This window comes from Gossypium hirsutum, chromosome A05, assembly GCF_007990345.1.
Source record: "Gossypium hirsutum isolate 1008001.06 chromosome A05, Gossypium_hirsutum_v2.1, whole genome shotgun sequence".
Classification (NCBI taxonomy): domain Eukaryota; kingdom Viridiplantae; phylum Streptophyta; class Magnoliopsida; order Malvales; family Malvaceae; genus Gossypium; species Gossypium hirsutum.
The window spans coordinates 109634094-109660259 of NC_053428.1; the positions used below are offsets into that span (position 1 = coordinate 109634094).

The window sequence follows — 26166 nt, forward strand, 5'->3', positions numbered from 1 at the left end:
ACTATTACAAGCAAATTAAAAACAAATAGAAGGCTAAGCCTCTTCTTTCTTTTAGTGCTTTACTTACACCTAGTGAAATATATATAGGATAAAGGAGCAAAAGAGGAAGGTTAGAAGCAAATCAAAGGAAAATGTAAGGAAATGGGAATTAGGAAAAGGAAGGAATTCCTCTGAGTGCTGACAAAAGCAAGCTGACGTTTGTTGATGATGGAAGGCTGATGCAACTTGTGATTTTTTCTGGAATTGACAAGCCTCTACTTTTTCCTTCACATCTGCCAGTAACTAGTTTTCATCATTAATCCTTCCAAAACAATGTTCTTGTTTATAATAATAAATTTTATTCCAAGTTCATCTTATTTAACATGCCCTGAGAAGAATGCTAATTGAGTATGAAATTGAAATTGAAATTGAAATTGAAAATGAAATTGGTCCTACATCAAATTAATGTAAAAAGTGGGAAAAGAAATGCATCTATATGTGATCACGAGGGAGGTTGGTTGATAGCAAAATTTCATGCTCATTTTTAAGTTCCGGTTTGATTTTCAAAAAATTAAAATAAATATTTTTTAATAAATTGAAAATATATTTAAAAAAATTTATATTTAAAAAACATTAAAATAATTTGTCTCTAGAATAGTAACAATATAATAGTAAAATGACGATAGGAAAAAAAATTTAGGCAAATTTAAAACGGGCCAAGCAAAAAAAAATTACCTGAGGCTCGATCCATTTAAAAAATAGGTCTTAATTTTTGTCTAAGCTTATTTTTTTAAACTTATATTTTTATTTAATATTCTTTCATTTTCCAGACGAGTCTTAAACGAATGATCCGAATATAACCAAGTCTAATTATAAGATAAAAATTGGTAAATATTGTGAAGGAGGGAGCATCGAGGAAGTGTTACACGCCAATGTTTACTATATCTAGAAAAGAGTAGTAAGAAAAAGGCAAAGTGAATGAACAAAAAGTAAGGTCAGCCGCAATAGAGAGTCGAAACGTGAATGAGAAAAAGAGTAGTAAGAAAAAGGCAAAGTGAATGAACAGAAAGTAAGGTCAGCCGCAATAGAGAGTCGAAACGTGAATGAGTGAGTGGGATAATTAATGTGGCTTCCACGAGTTTTCCTTTCCATGCTTCTAGATCCATACCAATTCCAATGTTTTGACTAAATGCAGTGAGAATCTTGAATAAGAGGGTTAGTCTGTACAATTGTCAATATTCCTCGCCAAGTGCAGTAAACAGGGAAGTTAGAAAAAAAAGAAATTTAGGGTTTGAAATTAAATTATAATTTGTATTATAGTAAAAATATAATTTTATTATTTTAAAAAGATTAAATTAAAATTTTATCATTTTTAAGGGATTAAAATATAATTTTACGTTTATTAATTTAAAATTTTAAAAATTTTAAAGGCCTAAATAAAAAAAAATCATTTTAAAGGGCCCAGACTCCTTGTCAACCCTTAGCTACGCCCCTGAATGATAAGGTATATTAGAAAGAATAATTGTAAACCTCAAATATGAATCGTAAAACGGACATGAGATTTCATCTTGAAAATTCGCAACATTAAATCCAAAACTATATATTAAAATAAGTAATGTAGAAGTTAGTCTAACTATCCTTAGGTCCCTGTACTTTTTTAACTTCTGGAATTTAGTCTCTCCACTCACTTTTTATTTTAGGAATTCTATCCATCTACTTGTTTGATTTAAAAAATTAAAATTTAATCGATAACATTATTGGTTAAACTTTAATTTTTAAATCGAATATTTAAATATTAAAATATCACGTATTTAAAATAAAAAAACTAATAAAAGTGTTACCAATTAAATTTTAATTTTTAAATTAATTGTAAAAATTAAATTCTTGAAATTAAAAAAATTAAATTTTTAATTAAATATTTAGATGATTTTGTTGATTTATTTATTTTTAAGATTATTATTCTAATTGACACCAAGCAAGATTACAAATCTAACATAAATTCTTACAAAAAAATTTGGCCATAAAAATTCTTATAAATTTAAATAAAAATGTATTTAAAATAATTAATTTTGATAAATTATCATAAACTTAATTTAAATAATTAGTAGAATATATTATCAATAGTCATATTTTTAGTCTATACATAATTTATTTTTAATTTTTTTAAAAAATAAAATAGTGACTATTTTGGTAGTTTAACCTTTAATATTTTACTATACTTTTATAGGACACTTATCAACCCCTAACAATTTCATTGGAAATATACCAAATAATTTCTTAATATTATTAAATTAAGTAGATAATTACTTTATATAATAAATAATTAATTACTTAAATTAATATTTTTTCAATTTGAAAGTAATTATTATTTATTTAAATAAATTATTAATATAGGAAGCCAATGGCTACTTAATGTGGCTTCCTTGAGTTTTCCTTGCCTTGCTTCTAGAATCTTGAGTAAGATAATCATCAATACTCTATTCCATTTTCAATGATTAAGATTTAAGATTTGATTTTGGACTAAATTTGATATTTAGGTTTATTTTAGTATTTATATTTTTTTTGTCTAGTTTGATACTTGAACTTGACAATTAGGTCCTTTTTAGTCTTTAAACTTGATAATTTTAAATGTTGGATGATGTGGTATTTTGAAATTGTACCACGTCATCACTTGAAATTTTTAAAATTTATATAATTTTTTAGATGATAATGTGATACAATATTAAATTGTTGCTTTCATTGTTTTAATTGGAATTAATTATTTTTGTGCATTAAAATAAAAAATGATTATCTTTTTCCGATTTATTTTCTCACATTTATTTCCAACCAACCATATATTGAGTCATTGAAACATCTTTGGCACAACGGAATTTAAAATACAACGGTCTCACACCATGGATCCATGTGCGAGATAATAGATCTAGGATAGAGAAAGTTCAGAATATAAATTTTAATTGGACCCTAACTTATGTGACAAATTAAAGATAATCTCATTTTTTTTCCCGATTCCAATCTCTTGACCATATGGTGCGACTTTGGAGGATCTTGTATCATTGGTAGTAATATTAAAATATTTCTAATATTACAAATAATGAGTGGTTTCTAGCGATGCATCACTCAGGGGCGAAGCCAGAAAATTTTTTTAGGGGAGGCTAAGGTGTAATTTTACCTTTATTAATTTAAAATTTTAAAAATTGTAAAGGGTCTAAATGAAAGAAATTTCATTTTAGAGGGGATCGGAGCCCATGCCAACCCCCCTTAGATACACCCCTGACATCATTACTACTCAAGTTGCAAGAAGTTGTGGTCTGACATAATTTTCCCGTGATAATATTAATATGTAGTCTATCCATTTGTTCGTGATATCAAGATTAACCACAAGTCATGAAATAGTCACATTTGTATGGTCTAATCTTTTATTTTTCTGAATACCAAATAGACTAAGATATATAAGTGAGAATGGTATCTTATATCAACTCATTTGAGACGTCCATGCATTTTTAGTCTAATTCTATCAAGAGGCCATAGACATCGATTCCATTATATAGGAGGGGAAAATCTTTTAATAGTCACTTACATCTTACTATCAAGCTTGTGGTATATCTAACAATATCCTTTATAGTACATCTAATTATAGAAGATGCTTGATTGCATTAAAATATATGACTCTCGATATTAGAACTATGGTGATCTCAAATTTAAGGATCAATCGCATACACCATTATTGCTCTAAGAATTTTTGTGACTTTCGCATAATAATCCAAGAATATTCTCATGACAGGCCGATCCAATAGATTAATATCCAATAGATTAATCTTTGAAATGAACTCATGCTTTTGATTTGGCATCTCGTACCAATGACAAAAGTTTCAACTTTTGTTGACTCAATTTCAGGTCCTATAAAATTATTTTCTATATCAGTTTGATACTTAAAGTTTTCAACTGTTCGTCACTTTACCTCAGTCGTTAATGGCATTAAAAAGATGGAATTTCTACTTTTTTGGAGAATAAATTCAAACTATCGAAAAAATTGAGAAAATTAAAAGCATAGAAAAAAAATTTAGAAAAATCTCAAAAAAAAGCAAAAAAATATAGAAAATTATATAAAATTCTCATAAACTAAAAATATTATTGAAATAGCATTGTTTTATGTTTATTGTATACATAAATAATTATATTTAGCCAATATAAAAATAATCTGATAATTTTTTTCTTTAAATGTGTATAATTGAATAAAAAATAAAGTTTCTTGTATATATTTGAACCATGATCAAAGTTCATGTATATAATTACAAAGTTCATGTATATAATGGCATATTGAATCAACGTTTATACATAATTTTGAAATTACTCCCCTTTTTTCGGCCAAAATCGAAATCCAAGAAGTTAGTATTTAGGGGCATATTAATAAAAGTAAAACTTTATTGGTAACTTTTTTGAATTTCATGTAATTTTGGCTAAGTATTGAATTACGATAATTTGAGAGAATATAAAATTTAAGAGAATTCGTTACAACTTCGGAAAAATTTGAAAAGAAAGTGAACTTCTCTTGAAGTTCGCTTTCTTTTCGAGTTCTTTTGAAGTTGTAGAGAACTAAGTTTTTAAGGTCTAATAAAATTTTTAAAAATCTTAAGGGTTTAAAATGAGAATTTTTAAAATTTAAGGGATTAATTAAAATTTTCTAAAAATTTCAATGGAAAACCATAATTAGGAGGCCTAGGCCCATAAAGTGTAGATTGCAGAATAAGATGATGATCTTCTTTTTGCTCTTGCTGCTTCCCAACGCAACCCTGAGGATGTTATCATCATCATCTTCTTCTTCTTCTCAACCCATTTCTGTCTGATTCTTGCTGTGTCTCTGAGGATAAGAGTTGAACATCTTAAGGGGTTAAGGCATATGGAATCGTTCGACAGTCTAGTACAGCTCAAAATGCATCCCTCAATGGGACACCCTAAGAGTCAAGTTAAAGAAACAGATAATTTGTTTTGGAATCCCTGATGTAGGCCAAAGGAATAGGATGATTTTGTGTTGTATCTTTATGGTTACTCCACTCTCATGTTCTGTTTTTCTTTTCCAGGATTGTTCTGTGCTTCATTATTTTACTTCTGGCTGTTGATTGTTCCAAGCTTATTAAGATTTGATGACACAAGTTTTGCGGTGTTATAATATTCTTACCTGCAAACTGTTATGGCAATTAGCAGGTCAAGGAGTTCTTTGAGTTGAAATTTGGCGATTCACCATACATTCAAAACTTGTAAGGATTAGTATGGATGAAATGGCAAAATTTTAATCACCATAAAAAAGTTGAACATCCCCTACCTTGGAAGGAGGATGTTTTAACTGTCCTCCTTGCTGTATATAGGTAGTAGGTGGTGTTCGCAATAACCATGAAACTAGATTTGGGAAGTTCAGCAGGGGTCGAGAAGACTGTTCTCCATCTTAAAGCTCACACCCTTCAAAGTATTGACTCTGGCAAAAGCCACATGATAGTCGTATTAGTGGTAGGAGTATTTTGGTGAAGGTCTATGTTGGGAGATGATTTTTGTGCGCAAACAAGGTTGTTGTTATGTGGTAGAAGGCAGACAGTAGTTGAAGGGGTTTTGGTTCTGATTTTCATTTATTTTACATTTTTATTTTGAATTTCCGATATTTTCATCTTAAAAAAAATTAAATTCAAATAAAATAAAAATACTAAAATTCAGAATGAAACTGTTGATATGGCATTAAATTATTGAAAATGGATAATATTTTTATTTCATATCATCTTTCCTCGTCAAAAAAGTGCAAAAATAGGTAATTATGAAATCAATATCAAGAGAGTAAAATGGAGTTAGTTATTATCAATATCCGAGAATAAAAAATTATTATTAAAAATATTAAATTTGAAATGAAATATAATATAAAAAAATTTAAATTATTTTATTTTTATGAAATTAAAAAAATGTTAATTTGTAATTTTATTTAATAAAATAATTATATGTATCATAATATCTTATAAATATTTTAGTTAATTATAAAATCATTTTTATTACTTATTATACTAAATAATAAATATTTTAAAATTTATTACCTATAAAGAAAAGTTATATGCATGAGTCTTTTAAATAGAAATTAATAAATAAAAGAGAGGATATATTTGTGAAAATGAGGTGTAGCGAATCAATTTAACCTTCCTATTTTGAGTGAGAATTTGAGGCTTTAGTGGCAAAAACACATTGATTAAGGCTGTAAAATTTGCTTTAATTACCTATTTACATGCTTTCAAGGTTACTATATTTTTATCTCTTTAAAAATTTAAAATATTTATAAAAATTTCAAAATTTATATATTTTAAAAAAATTAAAAATTAAAAAAAGTTAAAATTTTAAAATAATTTTAAAATAATAATTCTGGAGACCTAAATAAATTAATTAATGATTCAAGTTTATCATATTAAAGTATGTTAATTTTTTATTATTTTGTTTTGAAAAATTTTTCAAATATATATAGTTTCAAATTAATGTGCTCTAACATGTAATTAGTTATACAGTAATAATAATTTAATTTGACATGTTTAGTTTTTTAAGTTAACTTGAACAATTTCACTCGATTCGACTCGATTCAACAAAAAATTTAAATCAAGTTAGGATGATAAAATAGGACTCGTGAACTCGATTAACTCGCAAAATTTTTCACTCAATTCGATCAAACACTCAACCTTACCTGATTGTCCGTCGAAATCTAGACCTATCCACTTAGACACTAACAATCATTAAGTTGCCACTAGAGGTTAGCGTTTGATTGAATCGAGTCGAATCGAATGAAAGTTTTAAGTTAATTGAATTGATGAGTCTTATTTTATCATTCTAAGTTGATTTGACATTTATTTGAATCGAGTCAAGTGAAATGAAATTCAAGTCGAGTTGAATCGAATCGAGTGAAATTATTCGAACTAAATTAAAAAATTTAAATATATCAAATTAAAATCTTGTTACATAATAACTAATTTTATATTAAAGGATATAAATTTGAAAAAAAATCATAACAAAATAAGAAATAAAATACTTTAATATGATAAATTTTAAATCATTAATTAAATTATTTATTTAGGTTTTAAAATTATTATTTAAATTTTTTTAAAAATTTTAACTTTCTTTATATATTTTTTAAAATTTTTTTATAATTTTTATTAGAAAAATAATGAATTTATTCATTTTCAAAATTGAGATATATCGGATACATAAATTTGTTATTGAAATTACTAAAAAAATGGAATAAAAATTCAATCATGCCACGTGGCGTCAGCTCTGTCATGCTTTGTTCTGATATTTTATTTTTGTTAGGAAGGAGAGTTGTATGAGGCCCCAAAAGCAACAACAAGACAAGACCCAATTGTTGACAATACTGTTTTGTCTTTGTAATAACCAAACTGTACACAAACTCTCCCTCTGTTTTCTTGTCTGTTCACTGAAGAAAATTAATATATATAGAATATCAAAAGGTTTTCCTTCAGTTTCTTAAAACCAAAATGGCAGTTTCATCATTTAGAAGCGGGCGTTTACCGTTGTTTCATCACCCTCAATTGCCTAATAAAGCCGCTTCAGCTGCTTGTACAACAAGATCGATTGGTGGGTTTAAGAAGCCAAATTGGCGTTTCAGTTCCAACCCCAATTGCGGAAGGGCCGTCTTTCTTTTTGCCCAGTACTCTCAACCATCTCAAGCTCAAACACAGCAAGATCGTTTCTCATCTCGTCTCCAAAGTAAGTACCCCATAAGTCGATTGCCCATCATTCTTTTTATTATTCTTGTTTTCTTGTTTGACCCTTTCATTTGTTGACATGATTGCAAAATCTTTTATTAGCATCATACTTAATAGTTTTGTCTTGTTATGGTTATCAGGTAGTCTTGAGAACTTACCCAAGCTGCTGGAGGATATCGTCCAGACATCTATAAGCACAGGTCCCCGAGGAGCCCTGAGGCTAGCTCAAGGTATTCAAGCCTTTGTTGGTGTTGGTGGGGAATGGCTTGCTGATGTCTCTAGGGTATTTTCCTCTTTTTTCTTTTGTCTTTTAAAGGATGCTGCTGTGCTTTGGTTATCCATAATCAAGCTATAGGAATTGACTGATTCTCCCTAAATCTTTGCAGTCCACAAATGAACCTACTGGAATACCATCTCAGTTGCAGCTGGGGTTGCTTTCACCACTTTACTTAAGGAAACTGTTTGAGCGTATGGGTGCAACTTATATCAAATTAGGTCAGGTGAGTACTATGCTTTCCGCGGAAAAAGTTCTTACTGATAATAAACTGCTTGATAAATTTTAAATGGTGTTATTGCTCTTTGATACCATATTACAACATTTGCTTAAATTTCTTCGATATGTTGTGGGAGAGGCCATCATAGTTTTGGTGACATTTCCCGTAGAAAGAATTTACAACTTAAAATTTTCCCTGAATGTAATTGATTCTATTGTGGCTTTCATGTCTTTCAGTTAACCTTCTCGTGTAAATGTTATATCTTGTTGCTTATCCTAGATTACATTTTGCCAGTTCATAGCATCCGCACCAACACTCTTCCCACCAGAGTATGTTGAGGAATTTCAAAAATGCTTTGACAGAGCTCCTGCAGTTCCTTTTGAAGATATTCAAGCAATCTTGCGTGAAGAATTAGGGAGACCAATTGATAGCATATATGAATATATTGATCCAACACCAATTGCCTCAGCTTCTATAGCACAGGTCTTGATCTATCTATCTTTTTTTCTTTTTTAAATTTCGTAGTGCCACCTTCCCCTTTCTATATTTGTCCCCAAAGTTACTTGTATGTTATGGGAAGCGTTTGTAATTATTGATTAGAACTGTACATTTTCATACCTAGGTACATGGTGCAAGGCTTAAAGGCTCCCAAGATGATGTAGTTATAAAGGTATTGAAACCTGGAATCAAGGACATTTTGGTGGCAGACCTCAACTTCATATATATAGCAGCTCGAATATTGGAGTTCCTAAATCCTGATTTCAGTCGTGCTTCACTGGTAAAAATGAGATTGCAAGCTTTAAAGTTTCCTTCTTTATTTGATTATCTGTGCTGTTCTATTATTTACTTTTACTTAGCTAAGTTGGAGATAAGGGAGAGAATACCAGACCCCTTTTTTTTGAGGTAAAGGTTATCTCTTTGCTTACGTATCATTTTGCTTGTTAATTATTTGGCCAAAACAGCAAATGTTGGATCAGTTAGCAAGCTTAGCTCAACAGTATGTGTGCAACTAATCTCTGAAACTACATAAGCCTGGGATATTTTTGCATTTTATTGCATCCTTTTCTATCACACTTTAAAGTTCTGATGTTTAAAAAGCTTTTATTATAAGGTATTTTTCCTTTCAGTAGGTTGGTATTGTTAAAGATATACGGGAATCCATGCTTGAAGAAGTTGATTTCAATAAGGAGGCTACAAATATTGAATCCTTCAGGAGATATCTTGAAGTCATGGGATTAACAAGGCAGGCAACAGCGCCGAGAGTGTATAACTATTGCAGCACGCGGCGAGTTTTGACTATGGAGAGGCTTTATGGAGTTCCTCTTACTGATTTAGACTCTATAAGCTCACTTGTCTCTAGCCCAGAGAATAGTCTTATAACTGCACTTAATGTCTGGTAAGACTTGAATGATTGACATGCTTTTTGAAACTTGAATGTATATAATGAGACACAGGAATGCAGTTGAAGCATTTATGTTGTTGACTTGAACAATATGCGCAGGTTTGGTAGTTTACTTGCTTGTGAAACCTTCCATGCTGATGTGCATGCAGGCAATTTATGGTTACTGCGTGATGGTCGCATTGGGTTTCTTGATTTTGGTAAGTTTCTTTTTTCCTTTGGTGCCTGGTTCATCCAACTTTAATCTGATATTTTCTATTTTAGGGTGAAGGAGCATCAGTCGCTAATTTTGGATATATGACCCTACTTAGCTTTTGGCATTTTGTGCAGTTAAGAAATGAGCTTGAATGGTCATATTTGTTAATTTGATCGCAATAGGTTAGATTTGATTGTTGGGATGTTACATGTTGGCTTGTTGACCTAACGTTCTTAGCAACTTCTTTACGCTGGAAATGTTGTCTTCCTGTGCATGATATCCGAACTGGAACACCAAAGCAATTACATCTTTTTATCTGATGATGCTTCCGAAAGTAGACCTAAGAAGATCCTATTTGATTATAATTAGGACTTGAAAGGGGTTCTCTTCATGTTCTTTCTTGACATCCATTATTAACCACAGTTAGCATTAACTTATAAGCGTTGAACTCTAATTAAAATGGTTGAATCCTACGTTAAAATTTAAAGATGTTGCAATTGCATTGTTGATTTTATATGATTCCTATGTTTTAGTTTAATTGTCAACAAGCAATAGTATATTTCTCATTAGATTATTTGAATATACAGGTATTGTTGGACGAATATCACCAAAGACATGGGCTGCTATGGAAGTTTTTTTGGCATCCATTGCAACTGAAGAGTATGAATCAATGGCATCTGCCTTGATTGAAATGGGTGCAACCAATCAGAATATTGACTCCAAGGCCTTTGCAAGAGATTTGGAAAAGATATTTTCATCTATACAGGCAAGTATATGAAACCCAAGATGCTTACCAAAGAACACGTAAAGAAACAATATCCTTGGAAGCGCATGTGCATTCACTCACAGGCACAATCACAGAACCCTCCATTTAAACAGATAAATTACTGTTGACCTAATATTACTTTGCCTTGGACCAATAAGTTGACTCTCATGGATAATTTATCCACTGGTATATAAGCTATTGATAAACCATCAGAGACTTTTGAGGCATTACTGTTCAATTTTATAGGTATTGTTTGTGTTGACTGTAAATAAAGTTGAGTTCTGTAGTGGGAACATGAAGAACTCTTATTTTCTAAAATCTACTGAAAGATGCTGACCGGCAAATCTCCTTGACTAATTAGTTATCTCTTATGAAGTTCCTGGTCAAACTTTCCTTTGTTCAAGTTCTATGCTTTTTTTTTTTTCCTTTTTAATCAATGCAGGAACTTGATACAGAGGTAGTCGTCGCCACTGCCCGAGGGACAAATACAAATGCAACTGCTGTCTCTGCAAATATAATTGTTGATGAGAGACAGATGAATGCACTTTTTCTTGATGTGGTAAGCTTTTTTATTATATGAACTATGAAGTTCGTTACCAAAGTTTTTAAGCCAATAAGGCAACAGTTAACAGCAATTATCATGTCAAACTTGAATTACATCTGATATTTGGACTCCCAGTTCCCTTTTATTAGAAATTCTAGTATTGCCATAATATGTCTGGTATATTTAAAGGCCGTTGCCATGGCATATTCTCTCTTTTCTTTTCAAACATTTCAGTGACCAAATACAGAGGCAAATTATTTCTGTGAATTATAGTTTGACTAGAAGTAAAAGGGGATTGTTAACGTATTCGAGAGTAATTGCGACCTTCATGGATCTTTTTTATGGTGATATTAATCTCCATGTCATTTCTAATTTTTCGGCTCTTTGCAGGTTCGGGTGAGTGAGTCATATGGACTGCGATTTCCGAGGGAGTTTGCACTTCTAATGAAACAACTTCTGTATTTTGACCGTTATACACGGTTGCTTGCCCCTGACATGAACATGCTTCAGGATCAAAGGATAACCATTGTGTCTAATAGAAGAAGAAGCAACTATAGAGACAACTTAAGATAGAAAATGCAATTAAAGATGTATAAGATTTTGCTTATTTTCTTTTCTCTTCTTTTATGTATATGCAAGGAAAAATGAAGGGGACTGAATATTATGTTCAGTGCAACTTGTAGAAAAAGCTGAAAAGAACAATATTTCTTCTATGAAATAATTAGAGGTTGGACTATAATGTCGACTGGGACCTTCATATATTTTAAAATATGTGACTGTATAAAACACCGCCACCTCAAAACCCGACTTCCTTATGACGTGTTCACATTCGTTTTCTAAAAACAGTCTATTTTTCTAAATTTTCAAAAAACAGTCTATCTAGCATGGCTAATTGAGGCAGGCATATATGTATCGATAATGGAAAAATGTTGTTGTGAGTGGGCTTGAGAACAAAGACGTGGTCCCTAATGAAAGTATAGTTCGGATAATAGCATTGCTCCCATGCCTTGAGGTTCTCGTAAAAATACTCGGTTGAGTTGTCCACTTTAAAAGTATGGATTGTCAATTCATTGATTCAACCAACTTATACTCCCACTCATGCTCGCATAACGGCCGTCGACCGGGACCTCTATTTAAGCTTGACACTTAAACTTATAAAGCATCGTCACCTGAAATTTGATTTGCATATGATGGATTTTTAAGTTAATCACAAGATGTGTGTCTCCAAGTGCTATTGCATCATTGGCGACTAAATAATTCTGACAAAAAATTTAAACACTAAAGCAGGAAGAAAAATCTAGAGAGAGAAAATTTTAAAGGTAAGGGGTTTAGGCCGGAGGAGTCCCCCTTTTATAGGCCGGGAGAAGATTGTGAAAGGAAAAAGAAAAAGAGAAATATGCTTCGTGTGTGTTGAAAGTTGGGAGAGATAAAACGCATCCAGCTGGAGCGTTTTCCTCTAAACGTGTCAGGGAAAACGCTTTCAGCTGGATGTGTTTTATCTCTCCTAACTTTTACCACCTACTCTCCGTGCTTTGCTCCCGGGAATCCCTGGTAAGATTTTCAAGCATCCCCTCTCCCACATTGTTTGTTCGTATTAAAAGACGTTGCATTCCTACCTCAGTTTGTAAAACATTGAGTAAGTGCATTCCCTTAGATTTTCTCTCGTCTCTGATATTGAGCTTTTTTCTATATTAAATCATCTAAAATTTTTTTCGTATAGGAGGAGGATGAGTCGACGGGTGAAATCTGTAAGTTATTACAATGGTCAAATATGCAATACGGACATCGAAGTCCTATTTACAAGAGCCCAATCAACGAAGTTGGCATTTTGTAGCATACAATTGCGTGAGCTACGGACAAAAATTAAGAGAAAAGTCAGGGGTTCAAGTTGGAGAAGAATTTTGAACTTAAAATGTAGATATTTGGCCTCATTGGACCTCTTTAAGTACGAGCTCTTTCACGTGACTGGAGATACAGAGCTCGAGGCGGTGCTAGATTCGCATTGCTCAAGCAGTAATGCTATACTCAAGTTATATGTCAAGTTTAGGGAGGTCGATGAAGCCGGTTCTTCTTCAACCAATGTTCTGGGTCATGCTAGAATTGAACAAGAAGCAGAAAGTCCTATCACATGGTTGTGCGGTGGTTTCATTTCTTTGTTACAAAGCGACCATTATGATATCCTGAAATCGTCAATGAAGAGACATTTTTCAGTTTCAGGACCTGATTTTAACTTCGACAACTATTCCATCCATCACTCAGGGTATAGCGACAACCTAAACTTCAACACTCGAGCATGGCATTTAGTGAGTGCATTCGAATTTGACTTCGATGGTACGATGTCTTGGGCCAGAAGCACTTATGTCGGTATGTCGTCAACCTACACCAGTTGGCAATCCAGTGCAAATGTTGGTAGTACCGTGGGGGTATAGGAGGACTGATGATTTACTCTCTTCATTGGGATTCAGCAAACGGGCATCCAACCCTACATATGGTACTGAGTATTGCCGAAAGTTGCGAATGAATATGCAGCTAAGGACGAATACACAAGCGCGAACGAAAAGTGTAATAGCCTGAATTTTTAGTGGTGTCGGAATAGTGATTCGAGATCACTAAACCCGACAAATGAGTAGAAAATATTAATAATTTAGTGAATATAAGTTAAGTGTGAAGTCAAGAAAATTTTTGAAATAGCGAATAGTGTACTAGAAATAAAAAAAAATTAAATTAGAATCGGAAACGAGATATCGAGAGTTTGAAAATTTTTAAAACGAGCCATAAATATTTTTATAAATATTTATGGAGTGTTAATAAGTTAGTATTAAAGTTTCGTCAAGAAATTTTAAAGTTTCAATAGTTAATTGAATAAAAAGGATTAAATTGTAACAAATGTAAAATTATGGGAAATGATAAATAGCTTAAATGATAAAAGAGAGAGGGTTTAAAAGGCAAATAGACCCCAGGTCTATTTGGGCTGGACGGCAAGGTGCATGAAATCGGCAGGAAAATTGATGAATTAAGGGCAAAATTGGAATATTGCAAAATTTACTTAATAAACTAGGACTAAAGTGGAATTATCTAGAATTCTCATTATTTTTCTGCATTCTCATCAGCAAAAACACCATAGAAGGGTTTTATTAAGCTGGTTTTTCATATTTTTACTACAAGTAAGTTCAATTCTTGATTATTTCTTGAAATTTTTGTGTTTTTATGACTTTTACAACTAGGTCCACTTGTTTAATTCATTAGTTTTTGATTCTATGAAAGAAATTGAAAGCTGATATGAATGTGTGCTGGAATTATATGATGATTTAGCATGGAATTAGAGTTTTAAATTGTTTATATGCTGATTTTATTGAAAGAATTGAATAGAAAGTGAATGTTTGGGATCTAAAGGTGAAAAAGTTTGAAGTTAGGGTTTTATGTGGAAATTCTGAATTTAAATAATTGTGAAATAACTTATAATGTTAAGGTAAAGCATTAATTGGGAAGAATTAGCTTCATTGAGGGATTAATTGAGCAAGGACTGAATTGTATAAACTGTGAAATTTGGGGCAAAAATCGAAATCAACATTTGCACTAAAACAGTTTTGGACAGTAGCAGTAGTCTAACTTTGAAAAATCACCATAAATTTTAGAAATCGAATTAGAAGATGAAAAAAATATGAAATTAAATCTTATTGAGTCTAGTTTCTCATAGAAGAAACGGTGTAAGCAACAGAATTGTAGATCATGACATATAATAGATTTTGTGAGACAATGTCAGAATGATTTTGGGATCCCCTGTTCTGACTTTGAAAAATCATAAAAAATTGGAGAAAAATAATTAGGGGCTTAAATTTATATTTTTAAAATAATTAATGAGTCTATTTTCAATAGAAACAAACATGGACATCATCCGAATTCTGTACGAAGAGATAATTAATTTTTAGTGAAGAAGGGTCGAAATTGTCAGACAGCAGAACAGGGGTGACTTTAAAGAATAAACTGTACTTATTGGCTAAACCAAAAATTCTAAAAATTTTATGATAAGAAGATATATGAGTTTAGTTTCAGATAAAATTAGCGGATCCTAATTTGGAGTTCTGTAGCTAAAGATAAAAATAATTTAGTGACTATGACACCGATGGACAGCATTGGAATATACATAAGTAAACAATTAAATTATAGATAATATTACTTATAAGCGGGTTGAAGATGAAGTCAATACTGATAAATGAATGATTTTCCAATGATAGATCGAGAACCCGAAACAAGTCGAGGAAAAGAAAAAGTAGCTTATTAGTCCCTGAATTTTCACAAATTTTACAAATCGACCCAGGTAAGTTCATATGGTTGAAGCTTAATGATTATATGTTAATTTTATGAATTATATAGTGTATGATGAAATATATTTATTGATGAATAGAAAATAAAATAACAACCCGAAAATCGAATAAATGATCAAATTGAGTGGAATGTCGGATTTGAGTACTTCTGATCAGTGACAAGTGATAAGTGGTAGCCTCAGCTACACTTATCTGATCAGTGATAAGTGGCAAATGATAAGTGGTAGCTTAGCTACTCTTATCTGATCAGTGACAAGTGATAAGTGATAAGTGGTAGCCTCAGCTACACTTATCTGATCAGTGATAAGTGACAAATGATAAGTGGTAGCTTAGCTACTCTTATCTGATCAGTGACAAGTGATAAGTGATAAGTGGTAGCTTTAGCTACACTTATCTGATCAGTGACAAGTGATAAATGTGATCAGTGTAAAACCGTGGCAGGACTATGATTTTAAAAAGTGATAAGTGATCATATGCAAGACCATAGTTATACTATGGCAAAGTGAAAGTGAAGTACTCAATTTTCCGTTACCATTCCCTAATTTGGTTAAAGAATGATATATGACAAATGGGCCCAAAAGAATTAATGGAAATGGATAAGTGGTAGTGAGTTTATACAGGGAACTCACCAATGACTGTGATTGACAGGTGAACTTAATAATTGTGTATATAGTATAAGTGTATAAATATTTGGTAAGATTTATGTTTTATCCCTATGAACTTACTAAGCTTTTATAAGCTTACTTGAGTGTATTCAATGTCTCTTGTAGATTGACGTGAAAGTATACGGAGGATCGGATCAACACAGAGGATCACACTATCCAGATTATCTCCGGTAGCTTTTGTAAATTTCCTTTTTGATTTATATGGCATGTATAAGGCTTGGTGATTATATAAATATTAAGACTTGTTTAATGAATATACATTAAAGTAAAGAATGATGAGTATGTTAAATAGTATAATTATAATAGAAGTATAATTTTGTATTAAATTGATTGAAATGAATTGGTTGGTTGGATTGGTCTCGGTTTTAAAAATTGCAGGGAAGGTTAGATATTTATAAAGGGGTTATATTGAGCAAAAAAAAAATTCCTTATGGTTTCGATTTAATTCTAGTTTGGTCTCGAAGTATGTTTTGGGCTTTGGAGGCCCATCTAAAGGACACCATGACATGTTTTAGTAAATAAATAGTATTTAACTCGTATTAATGGAAAATTAATTCGGTAAACTCCGGTAATGCCTCCTACCCTATTCCGGCGATGAATATGGGTAAGGGGTGTTACAAAAAGGCAGCAAATGTTGGTGACAGATCTGAATTTGACCCCAATCTAGTTCGACAGGTCAGGCCAAATGGTTCAGCAATAGCACTTTTTTCGAACCAGACCAGGTTCAAATTAAGCCAAAACCTAATGGTTTTTACGATGATGGTTCAGATCCCAAACCAAATCCGCAATTTATGACATATATGCCACTGAACCACATGCATAATGTGGACCTCTCAGTTGAGGGTGGGTTAGAGTTCTTGGATCTCCCATACAGAAGACTTGCCATGAAATTTTTTCATCAAATGTCAAGGAATTGCAAGTTGGCATGGAGTTCAGGTCGAAAGATTTTTTTTCTTGTTGCGATGAAGCGGTTCAACGTCAAGCATGGCGTGAACTACTATGTCACTAAATCTAGTTCGGAGAAATTTGAGGCCAAGTGCGCAATGCGTAATGGCAGGTGCCTATGGAAAATCATGGCATCTTTTAATAAGAAGATGGGATTGTGGACAATCAAAAAGTATACCAATCCTCATACTTGTTGCTACAGGTGCATCATGCGATGACACGATATTTCTATATGACCTAAAGTCGGTCCACGTATTTGACTTTAACTCCTACTATTGCAGGTGTAACACAAGATCATTCGAGGCTAGACTCGGACATGATATGTGAAATAATATTATCTATGGCGGAAAAGAGTCCTAGGATTTCTGTGCCGGTTCTGATTGTCAATATTAGCAGTTAGTACGATTACAGGCCATTGTACTACAACTACAAGGCATGGATTGCAAAACAGAAGGCTATGGAGAAGATGCATAAGGGTTGGGACGAGTCCTACAAGTATTTTATTTCGAACTGACACCTAATAAAAAATATTATTTTATTTTGAATCAGGTCGTATCCGCATCTTGTAAACAATACTGATAAAAATACATACAGGTGCTGACCATTACAGTGCCGGTACCAAAAAAAAATTATTATTTTTCTCCCGGCCCAATCAAGTCGTAACCATTACACGATAATGGAGTTAGGTGTCGGCCATTGGGATGCCGGCACCTTCCGACACTGTACATTTCAAGTCATTCCGGTCATATTTTTAAAAAATGAGTCATTTTCTTAATTAAAAAAGTTTTGGGTTATTTGTGAAAAAAAGCCCTAGAAGAAAACCCGAAAAACACCCTACCCCTAACCCCAATGGAACCCTGACGAAAGGAAAGCTGAAAAGAACAATATTTCTTGTATGAAATAATTACAGTAAAATGAACAGAACTTGTATAGCTTCCTTGAGTTATAAGAATGCAGGATATTTTAGCATCATCTCAAATACAAATTAATTTGACTAAATAAATCAAGTCAATGTCTCCTCTATTAACTTTCATGAACTCATAATACAAAACCTGAGAATTACTCTGTTCTATAATAATTCTTAATAAAGGATAGGATAAATGCTTTTCTGTTTCTTCCTATGCTGCTATATAGATAACAATGCCAAGAAAATCATCCCCTCTGGAATCTCAGGATTGATGATTCTTCCTTTTCATCCCGACATGATGAATCTCATACCCTGAAGTTATAATCATGAAATAGGTCACTGAGCCTTTCGTGCTACTGTTGCAGCAACTTGCCAGGAAAAATGTTGCTTTAATCAGAAGCAAAATTATTACCTTGGGAAACAAACATTACAGTCTAAGATATTTAGTCTGATGTTTCACCGGAGTGGACTGAGCTTGTGCCCGATATGGATGACACCAATCCATATATCAGTTGGCTTGGTGAAGAATATCCCATGAGGTGATGAAGCGATGTACCACCAGTTGGTGGCAACTCTTCAAGGGACACTTCCTCTGACCTGGACATAGTTGAAGAAGGTTCAGCTGAATCAAAAGTTTCTGTTGAAGTTTTATGTTTGTTTTGAGACTGCTTCAAAACAAAATCCTTCCTCTGTTCCATATGCTCGTAAGAACTAGAAAACATAGTTTTGGTGTCAGTATTGCCAGGAGAAACAGGATCTCCATCAGTGAAGCAGCTTTTACTGAAAGTGTGACTACAATCATCAGAGTTAGACATAGGATCTGCTTGCAAAACACCATGGCTACAAGATGCTAATGTTGAAATCGCTGCATTAATTGCCTCACTGCGGTCACTGACTTCACATGGTGGAGGTGCTGCAGCAACAAGTTCATATGGCACTATATGGATTCCTTTTACAAATGAAAACTTAAGTACCTTTGTACAAGCACCACATCTTAGCTGATGCAACTTCCTTTTGAAAAGTAAAAAGTCTGCCGGTAACTGCAATGTTGTGAAGCAAAAATAACAGGTTACAAAAGGTGCTCCACCTGCGGTGGGCCGGAGATGTCGCCTGACTGAATGATTTTTCTCCCTCAAATACCGATTCAGCTCATGATCTCTGTACCTCTGATCATCAGATTTAATTACATGCGTCCAATTAGAAAAATCAGACTCTAAATATCTTAGTGGAGTAGAAGAGCAAGAGCTAGAGGAATTGCAACAACTATGACCGAGGTGAGCTCTACAGAGTTCTCGGTCATGTCGAAAGACGGGTGGATGCAACTGTTCTGAACTAAGCTTCCAGTCTTGAGGATGGCAGTATAAACAGGAGTTGTCAATGCTATATCTAGTGTCTATTCCACCTCCTGAGAAAGGCATACAAGCGAATCCACCTTGCTGGCTCCAGCTGCTCTTCTGCCCATGTCTTCCATGATATCTAGGATAAAAGTTTTCATCCTCAGGTGGCTCCTGACAGCAATATTTAGGAAAATGGTTTTGCCTCCATGATGCATCAGTGGAAGACCTTCCATTGAGATGGCATGTTTTGGTAATTTGAACCTGCAGTTCACGCAACATTCTTAGCAGTTTCATGTTTTCTTGCTCATTGCACTCAATCTTCTCATGCGGATAGAAGGTTGAATCAAAAGGGAACTCATCCTGCGATTCACGTGAAGGGCCAGCATGCTCGTACTTGCGCAGGGAAGCCTTTCTAGAGAAAGGAATGTGAGATGGACATTCATCTATGTCAACTCTTGGCCAGTTTCCAGGTTCTAGGGGTTCATCTCGATGCCGCCTGCTGTATTTTTGTGTGGCAAAATGCTTCTTGTTGGACAAATCTGATGACAGATTTCTTGCAGGATCTTGCATTCCAGAACTACCATCCATCGTACCTCTGGCTGATAACTTGTCCCTTGGGTGTGTTTCTTCAGGAACAAGATAGCTAGCAGCCTTGTAACTATTTTTAAGAGAATGTAATTTCTGATCATCCATTCCACCATCAGGACCACTGAGCCCAGAACTGGGGCTACCAAAATCCGAAGTTTCAAAAGTATCAACAGACCTTAAACGGTCAAACACGAGTTCAGTTTTCTGAGGTTGCTCCAAGAGATTATCTGAAACATTTAAATTGATTTCTCTTGTAGCTTGTGGGTTGTTATTGGCTTCTAACCGCAAGGTATCGTCATTGGCCTCTGCGACACTCTCATCATGAAGCTCTGTGGATTTAAAACAAGTGCCACTGGAAACTCCTTGCTGCTCAGCATTGCAATATTCTAAATTTTCCAACTGGAGCTGTCCTTTTCCATTTTTCTGTCCTTTATTTGATCCATTTTCATCAAGCTTTTCACAATCACTATAACTATAACTACTACTGGATCTGGATGTATCACGATCCTTCTTGTGGTGCCCTTCAATAGATAAGTTGTCAGCAGCTTGCAAGTGGTGCCCTTCAATAGATAAGTTGTCAGCAGCTTGCAAGACAGAGGTGCTTTTGGCAATGGATTTTTGAGTTTTCGCTGCAAGCAAGATTAATCGTCATTTAACCATCTTGGAAAGAGTAATATAAGAAGCAAGAGATGATTTTGATTGGCAAGAAGCATGAAAAGTTTGACATTTAACAAGAAGGAAATTACCAACAAGAATAGCATCACAGCCTCCACATCTATAAACAGGAAAATCTGGGACTTCCTGAAGAACCAATCGACATTTAGGACATCTAACTAGTCGAACTTTTGGATTTGTTCCATCCGTCATATTTTTTCCACAAAACCAGGGATCATCACATGTCTACCATTGTCTTCTGCAACAGTCAACTATCAATCGCAACTATATATATATATAGTTGTAGCAGTACTGAAACAAACCAATATCTCCCAGGCTCTGCAAACAGATGGATATATAATATAATTTACAACAAAAGAATGGAATTGGAAAGGAAGGGAAAGGTGGGTCTTTGGTCTATGGTCTATGGAAGTGGAGTGAGAGCGGGTTTGGGGGGTTTCGTAATGTTTAAGAAGGCTTTATTTAGTCAAAACCCTGACTTCCAAAACCAAGACATGACAACCTCATCATCATCACCATCTTCTGCTGCTAACTTTATTTGTTTTTGTGCAGTCTGAATAAGGTAAAGGAGGAGAGGAGGAGTACTTTAAGTTGGCGCCGATGAAATTTAAGGTAAAGCAATGGGGGACAAAGAAAAGGGTACTGTCTGATGAGATGGCATAATACCTGTCGGTGTCTTAGGTGAAGTTGAATGTTACATTTAACCACCCTTTTAATGCTTTTTTTTTTCTTATTAATATTTTAAAAACAATCATATTGTTTTTTTTAATAAAAATGATGTTAAAGCCTTAAATTTTAAGGGTGTTGATGTAATAATTTGTATAACAATTCACATATATCTTTTTTAAAATAATATCAGATTCAGTTATTATTGATTCATTCTAAACATGTCAATATTCACTTAATTTTTATTATAGACTAAATTGAAATATGTAAAAAACCCTTATTAAAGCATTTTTGTTATATCATCATTTGAAAAGATTTAGCTCTTACGTGTATAACTTCTAAAAGAATGGATCCTAATTTTTAATATTTAGCCTTGAAAAAATTAATTTGACTTTTTTTAAAATATCGATAGTTAAGTTTAGATAAAATTTAAAAAAATAAAATAAAATCCAAATTGTATAAACCAATAAAAAGAGGTAAGGTGTGTGAGTGAGTTATAATAATAATTTCATTGTTTAATTTATGAGGAAAGTTTATGTCACAGCTAGAAGAAGTCAACCCTATACTTAGGATTTAAAATTTGAATGACATAGACATATTTTACTACTTCAAAATACAAATTAAAATTAGGGTAAACTATAAAAAATAGTCACTTTTGTTTGTCTCAGATCATATTTTAGTCACTTATGTTTGAAATGTTACGTTTTAGTTACTTACGTTATCGTTTTGTTATGAAGTGGTCACTCTACCATTAAGCTCTTTTATTTCCTTAACAGTAGTCCTACGTGATAGTCTAAATGAGTTTAAATGCCAACTTAGATGCCCTATGTGGCAATCCAAATTAAATTTATTTAATTAAAAACATATTTTCATCCTAGCAACTAAACATCAAAGTTGGCATTTAAAACCCATTTCGATTATCACATAGGATTGTTATTAGGGAGGTAACAGAGTTTAGCGGTAAAGTGACCACTTCGTAATAAAACGATAATGTAAGTGACTAAAACGTAACATTTCAAACATAAATAACTAAAATGTAATCTGAGACAAACAAAAATAATTATTTTTATAATTTACCCTTAAAAGTGATCAAATTTGGATAAAGTTTAAATTTCACTATTGTTAACATTATTACCATTTTTCTTATTTATTATAATTATTATTGTTATTGTTTATTAATATTAATATTGTTTAAAAAAATTATATCTATAACTATAATTTATTAATATACTATTGTAAATCCACTTATAATTAAGTGATTAACAAGTAGTTAAGCTAGAAAATACATGAAATTAAGAAATAGAGATGAAGAGAACAATAATGAAAACATTCTTACTGATGATAGTATTGAGAGCTTTTCTTCTTACTATCAACAAAACTCAAGCTACAGTGGTGTTGGTGTCTATCACCTGTCAAACGAGATAGTCTTTCAATATTTCTCTTCCACATCATCTGGTTTTTTTATAAGCAATAATAATGTTTAGATTTTACTGAAAGAGAACATTTGGAACCTCACTTTGTCAAATACCGAAATGACCCGTATCATCAAAGATCTTCACTACTAATCTCGTATTTGCCGACTAAGTGATTGGATATTGCCATGCTTATCTTTTAAATTTTAGGGTAAAGTATCAAAATAGTAACTTTTGTTTGTCTCTAGTTACATTTTAGTCATTTATATTTGAAATATTAAGTTTTAGTCACTTATGTTATCATGTTGTAATATTTTAGTCATTGAGTCCTTAATTGTTGTTAATAGTGTAATGATAAGCTTACATGACACATTAAATCATCATTTCAAATAAAAAATTTAGGTTAAATTGTACAATTAGTCCCTATATTTTTTCATTTTGAGCTATTAAATTTTTTTCTTTTATGTTCTTGCAAGTTTCTTTTTTTTTTCATTCTCCCTTTGTTTTCCTCCTTTATTCATTTTTTTAACGTAGTTTTTCTATGTTTTTCATTTGTTAAAACTAGTCCACAAGCTCGTCTCACTCGTGAAAATTAAATTGTTCAAAAAATAAAAGTATAGAGACTAGTTTTAACAAATGGAAAACATAGAAAAGCTACATTAAAAAAATAGAGAAGGAAGAAGCAGAAGAAAATGAAAAAAAAAAAGTTAGATGAACATAAAAGAAAAAAATTAAATTGCTCAAAACGAAAAAATATGGGGACCGATTGTATAAATAAACCAAAATTTTTGTTTGAAATGATGATTTAACGTGCCACGTCAGCTTACCGTTACATCGTTAACGGCAATTAATGGCTTAGTGACTAAAATGTTACAACGCGATAACGTAAGTGACTAAAAATTACATTTCAAACATAAATAACTAAAATGTAACCTGAGGTAAATAAAAGAGACTATTTAGGCAGTTTACCCTGAATTTTTAACATAATAAATCTAATAAGGTATATCTAATGGCTAAAATTAATTGATGGACATGTTACTGGAAATCCATGGCTAATAGCATGGTTATCTAGTAACTTAATAATTGTGATGGTTAAATTGTATTCAAGAGCTTTACTTATTAATCCCTCAACTAATCCCTCTAATTTAGTTACCTTACAATTTAGACCTTACGTAATAATTATTAACTTCTTCAATAAGTTAAGTATTTACCTCCCTTTACTCGTTCTTATTTCGGAAACCTCTCGATTAAATTTAGTCTGAGAATCAAATTTTTCAACGCTAACGAAAAATAGATCGCCTTCGTACCTATTTTTCCCAACAAGGTCATGTATGACAAGTGTATTGAGGGCACCTCCCACACTTTTATAGCTTTAAACCTCTTCAAGAAATAATAATTATTAACTTCTCTAATAAGTTAAGTATTTACATCCCTTTGCTCGTTCTCATTTTAGAAACCTCTCGATTAAATTTGGCCCAAGAATCGGATTTTTCAACGCTAAAGAAAAATAGATTGCCTTCTTACTTATTTTCCCAACAAGGTCATGTATGACAAATGTATTGAGGGGTACCTACCACTCTTTTATAGCTTTAAACATCTTCAACAAAGCTATCAACATCAGTTATAACTTCTTCAGAACTTCCAGTCATAAGTATATATCATCAACATGGACAATTAGGTAAAGTAACAATAACTTTTGTCCCTAGTATAAACAAGGATGTGTCAAATTTTGAGGCATGGAAATGGAGGCTTGTCAGGAACTCTTTCAGGTTGTTACACCGATTCCTTGGGACCTGTCATAGCTTATATAATGCTTTTTGCAACTTACAAACTAATGGTGTACCATTTGCTCCAAACTTTTAAAAGCATGGTGGTTGAACTATATCTACTTTCATGGTTTGCCATTAATTTGAAACTGCAAGAGAAAACAAAATTTTCACTATAGGAGAATTTACTGCAGAACTGACCTGGAACTTGAGAGTTGCCCTGAGCTACTAATCTTGACTTGAAGTAATTCACAGTTCCATCAACATTTCTGAATAACCATTTGCAACCTATTGGCTTCCTTCCAAGTGGTAAGCTCACTACAGACCAGGTGTCATTAGCTAAAATGATTATAATCAGATTTTCTACTATATTTCTTTTGGCATTGACATCTAGCTTCATTTAAGAATTATGGTGGCCAACTACCAATTAGGTTTCTTCCTTCCTAAGTCAACATAGTTCTATGCAACTGTGAGGGCTTCATTGATTATTAATCATCTACAGCCTGCATTACATATCCTAAATAACTTGATCATTCTTTTGGAGCCCTGCATTTGTTAAAGGTAGTTTGAAGAATAAGTTCAAAATAGTAATCTCTAATGAATAGCAATGCCGTCCTCTTTTTTATAATATGTTGACAAAATTTTGGTAACAAGTTCTTCTCTGAATGATTAAAGTCAGTAGATATCGATCTTTCTTTGACTTAAAATCTCCGTCCAAGCCTTCTATATATTAAGAGAATTAAAAGTGCATTAAAGAAAGTAATCACTTAAATGATGTTGCAACCGAGTGGAGATAAGCAATAGCATACCATGCAGGAGAGTGAACAATCTACCCGCTGGTATGTAGTTATAGACTATCAGCTTTTCATTCTTTGAATAGTATATAAGCACAGATTGGCATAACATTTGGATGTTGTCCCATCGTCTCCATAACTTCCATTTTTTGCTCAAAATCCCTTTCCCAACTGCCATAATGTTGGAAACAAAATTAGCTGCTAGGAGGACCAATTTCAAGTTGGTTGTTGTCTGATAGCCAGCTCGGTGGTAAAATTAACTCGTAATGGAGAGTAAACTTACTAAAACTAGAACAAGAAAGAGGTTTTGCCTAGTAAAATTAGGGACCAAATAGCTTCATCAAATGGATTTGTACGTAATTATGGATATTTACATAAAGACTGTAATATGTTTATTTTGCGATTAGGACTCTCCTACTGTTTATCTGTAAACCTGTTTATAGATTATAAACCTGTTTCTCTGTAAAAAAGAATGTCGAACAAGGTAAGATGAGAGGGGAAAAGCAAAAATTGCATGTCATGTTATGAAAAGTACTTCGATTGCAAAATTCGTGTGTTCCAACAAGGCCATTTGCCTACAAGACGCTCAAAGTGTATGGAGACAGCAACTGCCACAGGCAGTATAATGCAAGTCACAATTTACCCAACAAGTAGACTTTCAGAAACTTAATAAACACAAGAAAGAAAGGAGGAGATACTATGAAACCTTGTTGAATATTGGCAATATCCCACATTAGGAAAAGATAGAAAGGGAGGGGGTTTGGTTTGTTATATATAGAACCCCTCCCCCTTTGGTTGTATCATCCCAAAATCTTCTCCTTTGTAATATTTCTAGAAGAAATATTGATTTGGTAGTGTCCGAGGACGTAAGCTAAATTGGCCGAACCTCGTTAAATCTCTGGTATTTTATTTCTTATTTGTTTGCTTATATTTAATAGCTTTATGTTGGTTATATTTATTTAGTTATTA

The 26166-nt window shown here is 32.6% G+C and overlaps 2 protein-coding genes across 3 annotated transcripts; one reads left to right on the plus strand and one right to left on the minus strand.

Annotated features, from left to right (window-relative positions):
* Positions 1-7328: 7328 nt before the first annotated feature.
* On the plus strand, positions 7329-11853 carry LOC107962210 (uncharacterized aarF domain-containing protein kinase At5g05200, chloroplastic). The gene is made up of 10 exons (XM_016898519.2): positions 7329-7719; positions 7859-8001; positions 8105-8218; positions 8507-8695; positions 8835-8990; positions 9343-9608; positions 9714-9811; positions 10395-10573; positions 11016-11132; positions 11508-11853. The coding sequence occupies exons 1-10, from the start codon at positions 7488-7490 to the stop codon at positions 11688-11690; spliced, it is 1677 nt and encodes a 558-aa protein (XP_016754008.1). The 5' UTR covers positions 7329-7487; the 3' UTR covers positions 11691-11853.
* Positions 11854-18051: 6198 nt separating this feature from the next.
* LOC107962209 (protein ENHANCED DISEASE RESISTANCE 4) lies at positions 18052-21187 on the minus strand. Of its 2 annotated transcripts, XM_016898518.2 has the most exons (3): positions 20631-21187; positions 18372-20513; positions 18052-18271 (listed from the first exon to the last, which is right to left on the minus strand). In XM_016898518.2, exons 1-2 carry the CDS (start codon positions 20749-20751, stop codon positions 18403-18405), a joined length of 2232 nt encoding a protein of 743 aa, XP_016754007.2. In that variant the 5' UTR covers positions 20752-21187; the 3' UTR covers positions 18052-18271; positions 18372-18402. The 2 variants fall into 2 exon arrangements, with proteins under 2 accessions (XP_016754007.2, XP_016754005.2); XM_016898516.2 differs by having other exon boundaries at positions 18052-20513.
* Between the last annotated feature and the right edge of the window lie 4979 nt (positions 21188-26166).